At 38.4% G+C, this 18,640-nt stretch overlaps 1 protein-coding gene across 2 annotated transcripts in view; it reads right to left on the bottom strand.

The window, feature by feature from the left end:
- Positions 1–15,988, bottom strand: part of tjp2a (tight junction protein 2a (zona occludens 2)) — a 49,135-nt gene extending 33,147 nt beyond the window's left edge. The window contains exons 1-2 of one of the 2 annotated variants that reach the window (XM_085413475.1): positions 15,805–15,988; positions 2,009–2,138 (exon numbers count right to left, since the gene is read on the bottom strand). In XM_085413475.1, the coding sequence (XP_085269601.1) occupies positions 2,009–2,014 (6 nt within the window). In that variant the 5' untranslated portion in view covers positions 2,015–2,138; positions 15,805–15,988. Of the gene's footprint in view, positions 1–2,008; positions 2,139–9,891; positions 10,431–15,804 lie in introns of those variants that run through there. The other variant, XM_085413473.1, reaches the window with a different exon arrangement.
- Positions 15,989–18,640: the final 2,652 nt, after the last annotated feature.

Below are 18,640 nucleotides of genomic sequence, written 5' to 3'. Positions count from 1 at the left end.
AACACATGGATTTCCACCATTCACAAGTGCGTGCAGCCCAACACAAGCACTGCACCTTCACAGAGCAAGGTTAGTAAGCATCAGTGCAGACTCAAACCTCAGCTGGCTATTCTCAGAGCTGAGAAACAGCAGCAGCTCCAATCTGAACCCCTCCCTACAAAACAAACTCCTCACTCGGTTTCCGCCTGTTGTGTTCGCCTCCTTCTCGCACAGGGCACCACACAGCCTTCACAAGAAAACAAGAGGTGGTGACTGTGGTCATTGTAGAAAGCTCTGCAAACAAATGACTGAATCTTTGTTTTCCCCAAAGCTTTTAATACCACAAAAATGAACACGAACACAGCAGTATCAGCTTTACTTTGATGCTTTTGTGGGGAATTTAACATGGTTGGAAAATAACTAGCGTCTGATTTATTATCTTTAAAATCTCCATAAAATTAAAGACAATGATTGTACTGTGATTTCTTTTATGCTAACATGCAAAATGAGCTTTCAGTGCAAAAGCTCCTTTTTCCACACACACACAAACACACACACACCACCTGGGAAACAAACCATCAAACAACACCGCACATATGCAAATGGCTTAGTCATCAGTGCTGTTGTTCGCTCTTTCCTGTCACTAACATTGAGTAGGTGCAGAGAGAACTGAGGCTGAGATCTCACTGACGGCACAACGGCTAATTGAAAAGCCACTAGATTCACTGCTAGATGTTTAAAGTACAGTAAACTACAGTGTGGTGATTTCAGTTGTGAATGGGAGGGATGTCTGAAGCCTGGGAGGACCTCTATATCAAATTTTAACTTCAACAACAAGTTTGTCTTGCAGCGGTTGATATTAAATTATTTCACTCAAACAAAAATCAGAAAAATGTTAATGATCGAAAGGGTTATACTTACTAAATTCTGGGGGGTTCATGTTGATGAACTTCTAAATTTTAAGAGGCATATTGATGAGTTAATGAAAAAATTACCTATGTTGATATTAGCGAACTACTTACACCGATCGTTATTAGAGCCTCACTTAAGTTACTGTTATATGGTGCAATACTTATCCTTCCCATATCAAATAACACACACACTTCAAATAAAAGACTTCAAATATTATGGTCCAATCTGGATGCTCCTTCTGATCCCCTTTTTCTTGGTTACAAACCTCTAAATTTAAAAGAATATAACATATTTCACAATGACTGTGCTATGTATAGAGTAGTATTTACATTTAACAAAAGACTTTGTGAGCTTATCCAATATTTCATCCTTCTCACACATATAATACGAGAAAACAAAAACACCAAGATTTGAAGGGAAAGATTTTAAACTCTGGTTGGCTTTCTACCTGAGATTCACACTTATTTTTATGTGAAACTAGCTAGAGGTATTGGTGTGTTAGTGTATTAATGGATGGTTAGTGTAACAGTGTTAGTTATATGTTAGGATCTTTAAGGTTACCTTAGGATACTTTAGTGACTAGGTTAGTTACAGTACATTGGTAATTCTATACGCATTTGCTGTATATTATCTGATGTTTTGGCCCCTATTTATAAGTTGAGGTTAGCTTTTAGGAAGCACCATTTCACAAATAACCATCTCATATAGACTATCATGTTGGAATGTATATTTTGATTGATTTGTGAATAAACCAAACTGAAACTAAAGCAAAATAAAGCTCAGAACTGTGTACTCAGTTCAGTAAGAGACTGGACACTGGGTAGAGTTTAGGCTCAAACAGTCGAGTATCTGAACCAGTCCTAGCAAAGTCATTTAAAAATGTTAGTTTTAATGTTGTACGCCACGATTGTCACACGTGATGGCCGACTGACGGTCCTCGCCTTTTTTTCTTGGCTTAGCTCACTGAAGACTCAATCTATTGCATTCGATACCAAAAAAGTACCAGGTACAAGGCACAATCCACAAGGTAGTGTTAGTGAAGAAAGGAAAACAAAAAAATATCACATAACTCGAGGCCAAATCAGATACAGTGTGGACGTTTATGTAAAAGACGTACCATCATAATAGCCGAGAAACTGCGTGAAGACAGGCGGCGAAGATACAAGTACTGGGCTTCTCTGGACCAGCAGAACTTTCTGCTGCACTTGAGGAGGTCAGTGCTGGTCTGGTCAGAGCCAGGCTGATCCCTGAGCACATAAGAGAAACACAATATTACATCATAACCAGCAGTGTTACCATAATGAAAAGGGATTATTTAAAACTTTCACTGTATAGCACTTTGTCTAAAGGGCAGCAAGAGGAGTAGATTTATTTCTTTAGAGGATGCTTTGACCTTAAAACATAGCAATTTGTTGAATAGTCTGAAATATTTAAATGGGCATGACTCAGAAAATCATGTTGTCCAAGTGAGGTGTCAAGAGATGCTTTGCACCAGGCGGAGAGATCTATTTTTATACAGCATAAAAAGAATAAGGCTCTCTAAACATTCCTGAGTTATGTAATTGCTTTACACATTTCCTAGACATGTTCATTTATAGCATTTTACACAGTTTGCAGGAAACATTAAATAAGAGACTTTAAAACAAATTATGGAGGAAAAACTCTTCTTGGGCTCGACTCGTAGTTTTGCATGACTTTAGTTGAAAATAATCTATATTTTTCTGACATTTGGACGTAATCCACCTTCTCCCTCATTCTCCTTCTCCTGTTAAGCCATCCTTCTTTTGATTGGCTGCCCCTCGTTTGAAGAACAGGTGGGTGGGGCTTTATGCAGATCCTAATATGGCAAGATTAAAAATTATCTTAAAAAATGTTTAAGGGCAATCAAAAGCAAATCAAAATGATATAGAGTATATAGTATGATGGATACTTTAATAGAATTAGCCACATGTTTCTCATTGGTGCATGACACAGTTAAACCAGACTCACCAGAAGACCAGACTGACACAGATAACAGACTATTATCAAACTCATCTCAAGTCTCATTTTAAGCATCTCTGCCATTGATCACAAGCAGCATGTCCAAACATATGGTCAACACCCATCCCCAGCTTCATGGCATTGTGTCAAACACACTGAGATGATCTGAGTGGATAAAGTCAGATATCACGTACAGAGAGGGAAGAAACCAGATTTCCTCTGTGTGACCAAACCTTAACTGTTACACTTTCAAAGAAACCCAAAAAAACCACACTCTGTGAATGCAAAAGGAGGGGCTCAGTATTTCCAGGAAGACCTGAAGCGTGCCTGGGGATAAAAACACTGGTGGTGTCTCCACTGACTTCTTACCGAAGTCCGCTCTGCGCAGACTTCATTACTCTATGAGCGACTACATTAAAAGGGCATTTAGATATTTTAGTACCTCATTTCCTACAAGCTCATGGATATTTATCCTGGCATTTATAATTATGTTACTACTAAAAGCAGGATACTCAGAGGGTAATGTAAAACAGAAAGCCAAACCATTTTAATCCCTAGTATGAGCCACGCTCCAAAAACATATCCTATTTGCTATATCCATTCAAAACAACTCCTCCATTCTCCATGAATGATTTCATTTGGGGAAAAGAATCAAAGTCACCTCTTCAATTTGTTTTGTTTTTTCTTTTCAAATTACAGCTCAATCAACAGTTTGCATTTACTTGCATTCTGTAATGATCCAAATTTATAATGCATTTTCATGTTGCTTCCACATGCTCCAAAAACTGATAAAAAAGGAAGCATTTGTTCTGTTGATCGCCCGCCCTCTTCTGTTTTTTGTTTTCCTTTTGGTTTGTCTTCTGTGTGGGACTTTGTGACTCGTTCCTGTAAATGATTACTGCTTGCCGGCTTGCTTCCAAGTAATTGCTGCATATTAATATTAAAGATTTCAACCAGTAAAACCTAACATGGCTTTTATTGCGTAGCACACAAAGGAAACACAAAGGAAACAAAGCAAACTTCAGCAGCACTTGTGACTAGGGCTGAACGATTATGGAAAATAATCTAATTGCGATTTTTTTGCCCCAATATTGCGATTGCGATGCGATATGCGATTATTTTTTAAGGTCTTTGTCTTCTGTATTATTAAACAAAGACAAGCAATACATCATATAGTATGGCCAATACTATATTACATTAATTTTAAACTGTTCTTTCCTGGAAGACAGACCTCTGTTATGATGACATGAGGTGATGCATGAATTGATGACTGACATTTTTATTTAACTTCTTCAATCACAACAGTATATTTGAACATACACAATAGTTTATTTTTAGCTTACAAACATCTGAGCATAAAGTGCTGACAAGGAACCCTGGTGTAAACATTAAAATGAAAGTCAGTACAATGTGCAGATTGCAGAAATATACATAAAAAAAAAATCAGTGGCTTTACCACACTCAGTTTTTCGACATCTGTGAACTACTAGACAGTCATTCAATTAAAAAATAATATTAAATAAATAAAACTAATAAATAAAAAATACACACATCTTACTGATCTCTGCAGTCAGTAACATTACACATAAAGTGCAAACATAATAGCAATTGTATAAACACACACACAAACACGCCTTTAAAATTTAAAGGCGTGAAATTGGACGGTCTAGCCTTCTGATTAGCTAATCAGAAGGCTAGTTCTGATTAGCGTCACCGCTGTCTCGGTGGAGTTTAATAAACTCGGCCGTCTGCTTCTTGCTATCTAAAATATAACCAGACACTGGTGTAAATTCTCGACTGTCTCATACTTCTGTTTAATAAGTTTTCTGTTTGACGTTTAGTCAGCTGTGTGAAAACCAAGGAGGAACCCACCCGGGGGATTAATAAAGTTTTATTTTATCTAATCTAATAACTTTAATCTCAGCCAAACCGATTTACTCACGAACAAACAAAACACTGAAAAAAGCCCAACAATAACATTTTTAGGTTGTCTAAGTGACTTATATATTACGTTTAACCCGAGCAGCGAAACTCCGCGGTGATCTGAAAATGATGTGCCGGGAGTTGTGCCGTTCTCGGCCGCATCAGTAACCCTCGAGCTCCCGGCTAGCTGTCGAGCTGGTGGGTAGCAGACGCCTCTGAAAACGTCGAAGCACTTTTGCAAATATGGGATATCTTGATAAACCGAGCAGATATTTGATGTTTACACAACTACTTTCTCGCCTGAAAATATGTTAAAAGTTTATTTTGTGACCCAGAAAGATTAGTATGAGTAATTTTAAAACTTAGTAGCGGCCGCCATTGCTGGAAACTGGAGTTTGGCTGGGCCGCGCTATGAATTCTGGGATATGGTAGTTTTTTTTTTTTTTTTATTAGTAATATAAACATACAAACAAAATGCACCATATATTACAGATTCAGAGAATAAACATTTCTTACATATTAGCAACTTTCATATATAGTGAAAATAAAATATAAAGATGGGGTCACATAAATTAACAGATTATTAACTCACTAAATCAAAATCTTCTACAAAGGAAACAAAAAAATCAGCCTTTTTCTTTTTAACTAAAGTCAAAGATTTAACCAACAGGTTTAGGTCGTTTTTCCAGTGAGCCAGTGTTGGTTTAATCTTAAAAAAGCGACATTTATGTATAAAATACTTACACAAGATTAATAACACATTAACACCATAATTAGCTTTCTTTTCTTTCAAAAACACTCCAAACATTATCATATTTAAGGTAAATGGGGTAATTTGAATCCCACTGGAATAAAGCCAGGTATGAAAATCCAACCAAAATATTTGTATAAAATTGCACAAAAAGAATAGATGGTCCAAATCCTCCTCTTCTGTTTCACAAAATACACAATTACCCGTTTCTATTTTGAATCTATCACTAAGGAGTCTATTTGTCGGGTAAATTTTATTCAAGATTTTAAATTGGACTTCTTTCCCTTTAGGAGGGATAGGGAAGGTGATATAATCAGTTCTTATTTTTTCAATTTCTTCCCTTTGGAAATCTTTTAATATGTAATTACGTCTAAGTAAATTTGGAGAATAAAGACTCCCTAATGAAGATCTAAGAAACTTATTATTGCATTTAACATCACAAAACTGAATACCATCTATATATAATTGCCTTAACTTGGGGGAGATGTCAGAATATATTATATCATTTACAACTATGTTTTTAAGTGACAATGGAATGGATTTTATAACCCGATTAAATTTACTTTTAGAACATTGGATATTAAACTTTTGGCAAAAATCTTGATGTCCTAGAACATGTCCTTCCTCATCTACAAAATGGGCAATTGCCCAAACACCTTTTGATAACCAATCTTGAATAAAAATAGATTTTCTGTTCATCAGTATATATCTATTGTTCCAAATTGGGCTATTATGTGGAGTGAAATTATGTTTAAATAACATTTTCCAATAAAGAAGGACCTGTTTATGGAATTCAGAGAGTTTAGCAGGTAGCTTAGTAATTTCAAAGTCACACTTTAGGAGAAAGTCGATACCCCCTAGTGTGTTAAAGACCTTACTTGGTATAAAAAACCAAATGGAGTGTGGATTATTTAGGAAGGATTTTAACCATTTAAGTTTCAAAACACCATTCATTATGTCAAAATCAATTGCGTTTCCACCGCCTTCAATGTATGGTTTAACCAAATCATCTTTAGATATATAATGGCACTTATTCCTCCAAATAAAATTAAAATTCAAGCTATTAATTGTTTTAATAACTTTATTCGATATTGATAGAGAGTAAGCTGGATATATAAATCTAGATAAACTATCCATTTTGGTTAATAATATTCTTCCAAAAATTGTGATGTCTCTTTGTAACCACTTATTTAGGATTGTCTTACATTTGTCAACATTATCTAAAATATTTACTTTTTCTAAGACTTTGTGATCTTTTGAAATTGTGATGCCCAAATATTTTACCTCCCTCTTCACCTTTATATCGTACAGTAATTGTGAATTACACTCCTTTAATGCCAATAATTCACATTTATTTAAATTTAACTTTAAGCCTGAAGCTTTTGAGAATGTAGTGATTATTTGTTTTACCAGGGGAATCTGATGTTCATTTTTTAAGAAAAGAGTAGTGTCATCCGCAAGTTGACTAATTATTAAAGAATTGTCCATAATCTCAATTCCGGCAACGCTGCTGTTTTTAATTAGAATTGCGAGCATCTCCACAACCATTATGAACAAGAACGGAGAGCTTCCACACCCTTGCCTAATTCCTCTTTTGACGCCAAATCTTTTACCAGTGCCATAGCCTAATGACACAGAGCTATTTATATCATTATACAGTATATCTATTATCTTCCTAAATTTATCCCCAAATCCAAATCGAGTTAGTGTTTCTAAAATAAAAGGATGTTCTACTGAATCGAAAGCTTTATAAAAGTCCAAGAAAAGAATAAAACTGTCATCACTAATCAGATCATTGTAGTCCAGTAAGTCTAAAACCAATCTGATATTATTATGAATGTTCCTGTCTTTCAAAAACCCTGATTGTGTCTCACTAATTATACTTGAAACCCCTTGTTTGAGCCTTGTTGCAACTGAGCTAGAGAAAATTTTATAATCTGTATTTAATAAAGTTATGGGCCTTAAGTTATCCAATTGTCGTTTATCTTTGTTTGGTTTAGGAATTAATGTAATTAATCCTTGTTTCATGCTAGACATCAATTCTCCCTTTTCAATACTGGCCAGTATAGCTTTGAATAAAATTTCCCGTAAGTCTTCCCAAAAAAATTGGAAGAAATTAACTGTCAGCCCATCTGGACCAGGGGATTTATTAAGTGCCATTTTCTTAACAGATGCATCTAATTCTTCAATTCTGAAGTCAGATTCACATAATTCCTTAAATGATTCATCAATTTTAGGGATCAGATTATCTATTTGATCAAAAAAGACATCACAATCTGCTTGGGAGAACTGTGAGGAGTATAAATTGGAATAGAATGTATAAGTTTCATTCTCCAAAATTTTAGGGTCGTCACATTCAATGCCATCAATTAACAGAGAAGATATAAAATTTCTTTTCTGTCTGCTCTTTTCTAAATTAAAAAAATATGAAGAATTTCTTTCCCCCTCCTCAATCCACTTGGCCCGTGAACGCACAAAAGCTCCTTCTGCTTTATTTAGGTAGAGCTGATCTAATTTAGTTTGCAACTCCATAAGTTTACTCCTTTCTTGGGTATTTAGATCATCTTTACTACAGCAATAAGTAATTTCTTGGAATAATTTACATTCATATTCTCTTTGCTTTTGACTTATGTTTTTACTGAATTGAATACTAAATTCTCTAATTTTGAATTTAATGAATTCCCATTTATTGATATATCCTACAATTAGATGATCAGCCATAATATCTTTTATAATTTTTTTGACTATGTTGCAGTAGTCTTCATTTTGTAAAAGTTTGGCATTGAACTTCCAATAAGTTATTTTATTTGATTGTCTAATTTCCGATTCTAAGCACAGTTCAATAAAGCAATGATCAGATAGAGGTGCATTTGACATTGCAACTTTTACAGTGTGGCTAAGAATGATGTCACTTCCTAGCCAATAGTCTATTCTAGATTTACAAGCTCCATTTGGTTTAAACCAGGAAAAGCTCTTAATTTCTGGATTTCTTACTCTCCAAATATCTGTCAAGTTGTTATTAATCAAAAATTCTATAATTAGGTTATTTTTTGTGGTCTACCTGTCCTTGAGGGCCATCTATCAGTCCATTCATCAGGAGTCATATTCCAATCACCACCCATTAAAATGTATTCTGTAGGGTATCGACCTTTAAGTTCAAAAATATTTGAAGTTATATCTTCTAACATAATTTTATTCTGACTTTCATTGTTATATCCATAAACGTTGACTAAAATGAAAAACAAACTTTCAACTCTCATTACAGCAATCAACCAATGACCATTCAAGTCAGTTCGTTGTATTACAAGATCCCCGGGAAAGTTATTGAATAAAATTGCTACTTCAAACCAATGGTCAAACCAATGGGGTAGCAAAATCCTGTTTAGCCATGGCTCAATGAGGTAATAAAGCAAGTTAGTCGCTCAGCATGACAAACTGAAATGTATCAATACAAATGCAGGAGAAAAAGCTACAAAGACAGAGGATGAGGAGCTTTCTACTTTGAAACTTTAATCAACTTTAAACTGTTTGGAGACAGTGGTGACAATTTGGCTGTCACGATACAAACGATAAGAAATTCTTTGAAGTGTAAAAGGAAAGAGGCTGAAAATGCTGCTACAATAGTTGTAGCCTGGGCGGGGTTCCACATTAGGGTTGGGCGATAATGTGCAATTGTTACTCCTGACTCCCTTTGTTATGGGTCGCTGCTCGAGTCGAGGTGTGTGAGTTTAACTTGGAAGAATAGTGTATTGCAATAATTACTGAGGCTGGTAAATAAAGCAAATACTAAACTGAAGCAATTTGTTGATTGGTACATAAGTAATTATTGAAAAATTAAAAAAAAAAGACTACATAACAATGATTTTAAACAAAGTTTTAAAAAGAAAACATTTCCTGCCAAATGCAGGACACAACACAAACACGGGTCTTTCTTTAAAAGAAAATTACTTTCCACATTACATCACTGTGTCTCTCTGTAGTGAGAAGAATGTGTCATGCATTGTGTTTACAATCCACCTGTCTGATTCCTCCCCCTTCCTCGTGGCAGCTAGTGGCCCAGATGGTCACAATGTTGATATATTTGCCTCACAGATTTCTGCCTTTAAGGATTATGGTGAGTAACTGAAACACAGTTTCTGTGCTGTGTGAATGAAATAAAATACCTTCCCCTTCCTTCTTGCTTGGGAAACTACTAACAATAGAATTATCTGCATGACCACCAAACTGTTTTTTCTTCAGAAATCTTTTGATTCCCCCACTGAACTGCAACAGCAGGATATAAAAATCCATCTTCTAGAAGGAAACATCCAATACAAGTACCGGTACGGTACAGTAATCAAACTCACCCTGGGGGTCTCCACAGTTTCCTGCCTGGTGGCAGCAGCTCCCGTTTGTTTAAGGGTACAATCCCCATCGCTGCCTGCATGATCGTGATGAACTTCTTAAACTTCATCTTCTAACTCTCCTTTATGAACATCCCATGGACCTCATCACTAACTGCTGCTACACTCCCTGATCCCAACCTGAAGTGATGAGTGTCTACTCATCTCCTTTGGCATCATCAAACTTGTCTGTTCTTGCGCCTCAGTGCATCACTTTCTCCAGGAGACTGAGCCACAGATTGAGCGTCCAGTGCTGCGCGGTTCCCGCGGCGTGACCACTAAGGGTCCTGTCCTCAACCGCTGACTCCCACAGATGTCCTTTTGGCTTTTCCAAGCGAACGAGGATGAAAGGAAAACAAACAGCCACGTTCCTGCCAGGAGGTGGGCTGGCCGAGAGGGGATAACAACACGTCACTCTTACATAATTCTCGAGCTTCTCTGGACATTACACTAATGAAAATGCAGCTTCTGCCACCACCGCCGCCGCCGCTGCTGTGACTGCTGCTGCAGCCGCTGGGATAATTGTGGTACTAAGCCTTGACAGATCATGCATGCTCCCCGCCCCCTTCTCCTATAATCCCCCCATCCAGGCTTAGTTTTCTCACCATTTACACCCAGACAGATCCATCTACTTTGAAAAAAAAAAGAAAAAAACAAATCACATGATGACACACCCCTCAATACCAGAGCTAACCTCTAATGGACGAAGATTATTAATGACAAAGCAATGACCAGACAACTTTAAGCTGCAGTCAGTCTGCAGTTCAAGATTTGCACAAGAACAGATGTGATGCCACAGCACGTTTTCACACCCATGTTTCACTGGAGAAGCCAAATGTATCTGGCTTCTGTGTGTGTGTGTGTGTGTGTGTGTGTGTGTGTGTGTGTGTCTCTTTCAAGCCCAAATTCACACCTTCATCTGACCCAGTTGATTTTTCTTTTGTGATTGGCTGGCTGCACAACAAGTTTCCACAAACCAAAGTGACAGACTTTCACAAGGCGAAAGGTGCAAGACAGGACCTGAGAGTCAGATAATGCCTTGACTTGCAGTCTGCAACTCACTTCTCAAAAATGTGATTTCATCCTCAGTATTCTGAATTTGTGGATTAATAATTGTTTAACAATGGTTTTGCAACCATTCAGTCCCATTAGTAAACTTCAATAATCCATCCCCAACTCTTCCCTGCATGCATCCCTCTCCTCCCTCCCACTTTGATATAAACCCTCGGCACGCACGCAGATTAAATGTATCTTGCCATCCCCGAGTCACCAGATGACAGCAGGCTGCCATGTCCTGAGAGGTTTGAAATAAATAAATAAATCTTTGTGACCTCTTGATGAGCTGCCAGCCAATGCAAACTCTTGACAGAATTTATATTCAAGCTGCTTGTATGTCTGGATTACGGCTCTGGATGGTCCTGCCATGAGAGCTGCTGCAGATTTCACTGAGCAGGAAAAATCCCTCAGCACTCCAAGAGGGGGGAGCAAAAAATGCCAGGAGCGCAGCAGGGGAGACACAGAAATAGCAAGACTATTTTTAAAAACACTGGATAACGGCAACATGCGGGGAGAGGAGGGGAAAAAAATGAGGAGAGGGGTTTCTTTGAGTTCACCCTGTATGTCTGTTTTTGTCTGATGAGCCACAGATTAAGAGCAGTGGCTGGACCGAGGGCAAAATTTACAGAGCAGAGTGACAGTCGTTTTTATCATAATCCAACACTTTACAGTAATCTCACGGGGAACACTGATCCAATCCACACTGAAGAATGTGTGTGCGTACTTATGACTAACACATGTGCAAACGTGAAAAAACTAAACAAGCAATCACACCTGTGAACACCTGGCACATGGACAATGATGACTGGTTAGAAAGCGAGTTATGTAGCAAACTATTTTTTGGCCAGATACCTACCAGCACAATGGTGCTGAAAATACTGCAGGTAACAGTTTGTGAAATAAAGCCTGTGAAATCAAAGTTTAACAGTTTAAATAAACAAATGATGGATGATTTGAGGAGCTCCGTGCTAACTGTAACCTGATAATAAAAGGTGGAAGTGCCAAAAAGTCCAGTTCCTCTAGCAGCTGTTTAAAGCAAGTCAACCCCCCATGTTAAAATGTCCAACTTTACAGCCAGGTAAGACAGTTTTTTTTGTGTGTGTGTGTGTGTGTGTGTGTGTGTGTGTTTGTTTGTTTTTTAAATAACTCATCTGCCTGGATAACAGCCAACTGCTGTCTGCCAAGCATCACCTCCACCAAATTGAGCGTCTACACCGCGTTTGTGCTGTTGGTGCCTTTTGGAGCATAATGAAGTTGCAAAAATGAGCAGATATGAATTTTGTGTGAGTGACAACCGTTTAATTTGTGGCTAATAACCAAGCCTGCTAGCCTTTGGTTGATCACTTAAAGTGACACCCACACACTCTCGGTCCTTCGGGCTCCAACAAAACAAAATGGCAGCAGCCAAAACACTAATACTGTCACTTTAAAATATGAAGTCCAGAAACCACTAAGTATTTATATACAGCCTGTAAGCTTTGAATTGAAACATATGGGAATTTGGTCAGTTAGGGTTTGGCATTTGTATAGAAAACGTGGAAAACTCTAATCGGATGTATTCATTGTGACCTTGATGAAGCTGTCCATTTCCTGGTTCATATACGTTCCTGTTCTCAGCTATGACCTGGAGCAGGGGATAATAACTGCTCCAGGGGCTAGGGTTAGGGGGTTAGGGTTAGGGTTCAGAGGAGTGCTGTTCCTCCTCCACATGGAAAGAAGCCAGCTGAGGTGGTTCAGACATCTCACCAGGATGCCTCTGAACGCATTCTGGGAAAGATATTTCAAGCACGTCTAATTTGGAGGAGCCCTGAAGGCAGACCTAGGGCGGGCTGGAGAGATTATCTCTCAGCTGGCTTTGGAATTCCTCAGTAACCCTCAAGGAAGACTAAGGGGGTAGTGTTAGGGAAAGAAATGCCTGATCATGCTTAGACTGATGCCCACACAACTCAGACCAGGATGAGAACATGGATGGATGTTCAAGTTAAAATAATCCCTTGGAACTGTATCCATATCCACAAAGGAAATATATACTGAAATTTATTTCAAAATGTATTTTTTCAGCAGTAAAATTCAAACCAAGTTCTTTATCTGTCAAATATTATCAATCTATAACGCATCTGAATTAACCTGAGAATGCACACTGCACCACACACGCAGCTCACGCCCTTTAGTTTTTAAAAAGTGGGAGAGTAATTCATGGTTCCAGCTAATTCCTCTGTAACTGCATGTTTTTTTTACTACTTTTTAATGAGAATGAGTTCTGTTTTTTCCCCCTCATCTTCCCACAGGGTGAACAAATGCGGCTGGAGCTGCTTGGTCTTCTTAATGCTTTTACATAAGCAGTTTGTTTCTCTGCCCCTTGTCACTTCCTCACATGCTCGAGTAGTGCTGGGGTGCTGCATTACTAAGGCCCGGGCCATTATGCAATGTCCGTATGCAATGCATGTGAGTGCCAGATGGAGGGACACATGCCACTCACAAATCTGGGATGAGAGTGTGCAGACAGAAAGGGAAAGGGGAAAAAAAAAATCAGTATGCACATCCCCTCCACAGGTATAATCTGGATCAGCTGCAAGCATGTAGTGACATGAAGATGAATTAAAGAGTCAAAAAGCAACACGAGAGCGAAAAAAGACAACATTTTTCAGTTTATCTATAAAAAGCTGGGTCTCCCTGCTAGATGTGTTTCCGTTCAATAGCAGTGAGACATGAGCACCGTGATCCAAGAAACTAAATGACACTGTAGACGTCCCATGTAGATTTCAACTCTTTTGGGGATGTACCAGCTGTGAAATTAAACTGGTCCAGGTCTTTTATTTTTACAAAGTCTTTTGGGTTTTCAGACATTTAGCTTGAACAAAATTAATGTGACACAACAGACAGGTTGAAATGTGAGTAAGCACAGTACTGTAAACCACAGATCTACAGATATTAGAGAGAACACCACCCAAAGTAAGGCTTATGCCACAGCTGTCCTAAATTAACAGTATTGGTAATTACCAAAAATATTGTTTATGTTTCAGTAATGGTTAATCCACCGATAAGCGCACACTCTTTAACTGAAATGATATTTTTAACAGCATAATACAAATATTGTAATTTGCAAATTTTCAGACTTACCATTTTACAAAAAAAACCCCTGAAAAATAAAAATAAAACACAGGATCGTTTTTTGATTAAGATGCCAAATTACAGTTATTTACTTGCAATCCTGAACAAGTAATTTTAGTGGTTGAACGTTATACTTGAACACACGTATCAGGAGGTATGTGTACAATTCCAGGTAAACACCACCACATGGAAAATTTGTATTCACTATCATTTAATGGCTACTTCCTTTTAGATACTGAATTGTAAGCAAAATAAAAGAACTATGTCTGAAAACATTACACAACATAAGGGCCACAAACATGTAAATGCAAAGATTTCTAGATGATAAAAGTGCAACTATGCCATTTGTTTTATGGGTGCACATGCTGTATCACCATTTACACACAGTGTTTAATGTTTTTTTTGTTTTTTTTAATTCTCCCTATTCCCGATCTTTATGTTTTATTCTAAAATAATTTATCCATAGAGCTTAAACTGTTAGTTTAAGGTAAGAAGCAGCCTTCAGAACTACAAAATGAAACCAATGTGGAAGTGCCAAAAACAGCTGTTTTTCTAGCGGCCACTTGTTAAAATTTAACAGTTTTACAGGGTAAACGGCATGTTTACATCCTGAACCTCTATGAATAGTTAGCACTTTCATAACAGCTGTGTGGTGATTATTATTAATATTATTATTTCAGTTTTAACGTATACGGTGTGGCTCCTGTTATTTGCACGTGTCCCAAACAGGCAGTTTTAGGCAAGCGATGCATTATAAGCCTCAGGCTGGTGGTACATTTTGGAACATTTCTGAAGGAATTACCACAATAAAATCACGGCTAACTATAACTTTTAACAAATTAAGTCCTTTGGAGTAGCATGTGTACATCTCCGTGTTTCACTTGCACAGTTTATAGAGACGGCCTGTTAACAAAGCTAGGACTCCAAACTCATCCAAATATGATCATGGTTCCACATAGCAGTGGCTAAAAACAGTAACACCGAAACCTCACATTCCTAGTCTAATGGCACTGGGTGATACGACTCTAGGTATATCAATATTTTATCGACAGTCTATGATTCAACCCCATGTTTAAAATGGTTTATAGCTTCCACCCTTCGTTCTTTGAACCTCAACAGTTATCAGAAATGCATGTCAGTAAATAAAAACTTATCCGAGAGGTTTTTTTCCTCTTGCTTTTTTATTATAAGTATATCATTTGAGATGATACTGCTTTATATGTATGTAATGAAATGATGCTTTTGAATGTTTGTTAACTGTTAAGATATAAACTAATAATAAAAATAAGAATCATTAAACACGAGGAAACACTCACAGTGCGAGCCCCTGTTCAATTTCACAATTTTATTTAGATTGCGCCACATCACAACAACAGTTGCCTAAAGGGGCTTGAGGCGTGCCTCTAGTGCGCTGAAACTAGTAGTAAGCGCATGAATACACACGCAGAGGAGACAGCTACACGCAGGCCCGAATACAGTGTAGGTCATACCTGACGTTTTGACAAGAAGAAACTATCAAATAAATTAAAATATGACACCTTGCTGCCTTCAAGAACCAAGCTAAAAAATGTTATTAGTTGCTTAAGCTGTCGGAGCCCCACCTTAAATTTACACAGGCACCAGATAAAGATGGGGTAAAATGGCAGTGCGCGCCACAAACACAGTGAAAGCAAATCGATACTCACTGCGGACAATGCCGGACCTACTTACCAGGTGAAACTTCGTGTGTCCTGTCCTTATGTGACCGCAGGCAGCAGAGTAATCCCAAAAGCTGAACTGGACAAAGGAAGGGTGAGGAAGGAGAGGATTTTGACGGAACAAAGTTTTGGCGAGCCTCGAAAAATCCTTCTTCCTGGTTCTCTCAGGTATGTGGGCGTAGCTTAGAAACTGCAGGTGTGCTGTGTGTGCAGCTCCACTGCAGTTTCACCCATGACCTTTTTGGGCGGTGCCATTCTTCTGAGTCACTCTTCCGGTGTCATAAAAGGGACTTTTATACCGAAACTACACTCACCAGCTACTTTATCAGGCGCTTTATTGCTTCTACTTGGTTGCGATAGCATACCCAGTGATAGCAAGAGCGTGGCTTTAATTCTTCATGGCATATTCCACAAGTTGCAGGAAACAGTCCTCGGAGATTCTGGTCTGTTTTGACATGATAACATCACAAAGTTGCTGCACATTTGGTTGATGCAAATCTCCCCCCTCCACCACATCCCAAAGGTGCTCTATTACATCGAGATCTGGTGACAGTGGAAGCCATTTGAGTACAGGGAACTCACAGACACCAGCGGTTCAACAAAACAGTTTGAGATGATTTGACCTTTGTGAAATGACGTGTTATCCCGCTGCTAGCCACCAGGGGACGTGATCATTAGTGATGTGCGATACCACTGATTTCCTTTCCGATCCGATACCAAGTAATATTCAGGGTGGTATCGACGATACTGATCCGATACCGATACTTTGTACAAAACGGATTTTATTTATTGTATCTCAAATTATAGCGTCATAATGATTACAGGACATCAGAATACCTTCTTCTTATCACTTAATAATGCAGAGTTCATCATATAGAAATAAAAAAACTAAAGTTGTGTGCTATTTGAACACCTTGCCTGCCTGGAGGACTAAAGGACTCCGTGAGAGACTCTCACCCTAGCAGCACCTGTCCCTCTCCTCCTCTTCAGTTAGCCTCAACATACGCTCGTCATATTTTGTGATATGATTTACTCTGAGGTGTTTGACAAGGTTAGTGATGTTGCCACAACCATACATGCCAACCCTCCCGATTTTTCCGGGAGAATCCCACCTTTCTCCAGATTTTCCACCCGGACAACAAAGTTGAAAAACCATATCGCAGAATTCATAGCGCGGCCCAGCCAATTCCAGTTTCCAACAATGACGGCAGCGACTTAGTTTTAATATCACTCTTATTTCTCTTTCTGGGTCGCAAAAAAACTTTTAACATATTTTCAGGTGAGAATGTAGCTGTGTAAACTTCAAATATCTGAGCCGACCGACACATCGTCTTCAAACCCCCGCGGTCTTTCACCACTCGGGTTAAACATGATGTACAAGTCACTTTGATAACTTAAAAATGTTCTTGTTTGGCTTTTTCAGTGTTTTATTTGTTCGTGAGTAAATCGGTTTGGCTGAGATTAAAGTTATTAGATTAGATTAAATTAAATTAAACTTTATTATTCCCTCGGGAGGGTTCCTCCGGGGTTTTCACACAGCTGAATAAACGTCAAACAGAAAACTGATTAAACAGAAGAGTTTACGTCAGTGTCCGGTTATATTTTAGACAGCAAGGAGCAGACGGCAGAGTTTCACTCCACCGAGGGAGCTCGTGACGTACTACCCGGCTTTCTTTAGACCGCGAAGGCCAGTCCTCAGGTGGAAGCAGCCTCTGAATTTGGACACCCCCGCTGTTTCCGGGCCGGCCAATAATAACGGTGACATTTAACGTATTTTATCCGATAAATAAACCCTGTAAAATATATTTATCCGCCCAAACAGCCCTTTTGAATGTCTCCCTAATTCTGAGGTCTCAAGGTTGGCAAGTATGGCCACAACACCTCACTTTTTTTGCCACATTTATTGCAAACCACGGCTCAGCTGTTTGTGGAGGTAAAATACATCCGCACAATTACGCTCAGCCATTGTTGTGAGTGCGCACGCCAAGGGGCTGCGAGACATTTATACAGCCGTATTTCGCACATGACTATGAAAGGCGGAAGAGGAAGTAGTTCCTTTGAATGTAGGCAATCCGAATGTTATAGTTTCTTTCCACTGTGTTCCTGTTAATGATAAACTACAAATTTACTCTAAATTACTAAAATATCGATATTTTAATGTGAGAATCGATTCTAGAACATAAATGATTGGTATCGGAGGAATCGATATTTCAGGATCGATCCGCACATCACTAGTGATCATAAAGGGATAGATATGATCAGCAAAAATAATCGTGTAGGTGATGTGATGTTTATACGACGTTCATCTGGTACTAAGGGGTCCAAAGTATGTTAAGAAAACATCCCCCACATCATTACACCGCCAGCATCCTGAACCACTGGTACAAGGTGGGATGAATCCATGCTTTCATGTTGTTCACACCAAATTCTGAACCTACCCTTTTCAGTGTTGCAGCAGAAATCGAGCCAAAAACATTTCCAGTGTTCTGTTGTTCAATTTCAGTGAGCCTGTGCAAACAGTAGCTTCAGTTCCCAGTTCTTAGCTGACATCAACAGTGAGGTTTTGTCCAGAGAGCTGCTGCTCATTGTCTCTTTTTTTGGACCATTCTCAGTAAGCCCTAGAGATGGTTGTGTGGGGAAAATCCCAGCAGATCAGCAGTTCCTAAAATACTCTGACCAGCCCATCTGGCACCAAGAACCATGCCACGTTCAAAGCCGTTTCAAATGTAGTTTTTCCCTCATTCTGATCCTCAGTGATAACTTTAGTAAACACGAAATATTCAGTTATTTGAATCTAATCTTGCACTCAGATGTTTGTCTCGTTTTAATTCTCAGTGCTAAATCTGCAC

The sequence above is a fragment of the Rhamphochromis longiceps genome, linkage group LG7 (genome assembly GCF_057381845.1).
Source record: "Rhamphochromis longiceps isolate RC_006_pf linkage group LG7, R_longiceps_female_GT1.1, whole genome shotgun sequence".
NCBI classification, from domain to species: Eukaryota; Metazoa; Chordata; class Actinopteri; order Cichliformes; family Cichlidae; genus Rhamphochromis; species Rhamphochromis longiceps.
This window is presented reverse-complemented; position numbering and strand designations above follow the sequence as displayed.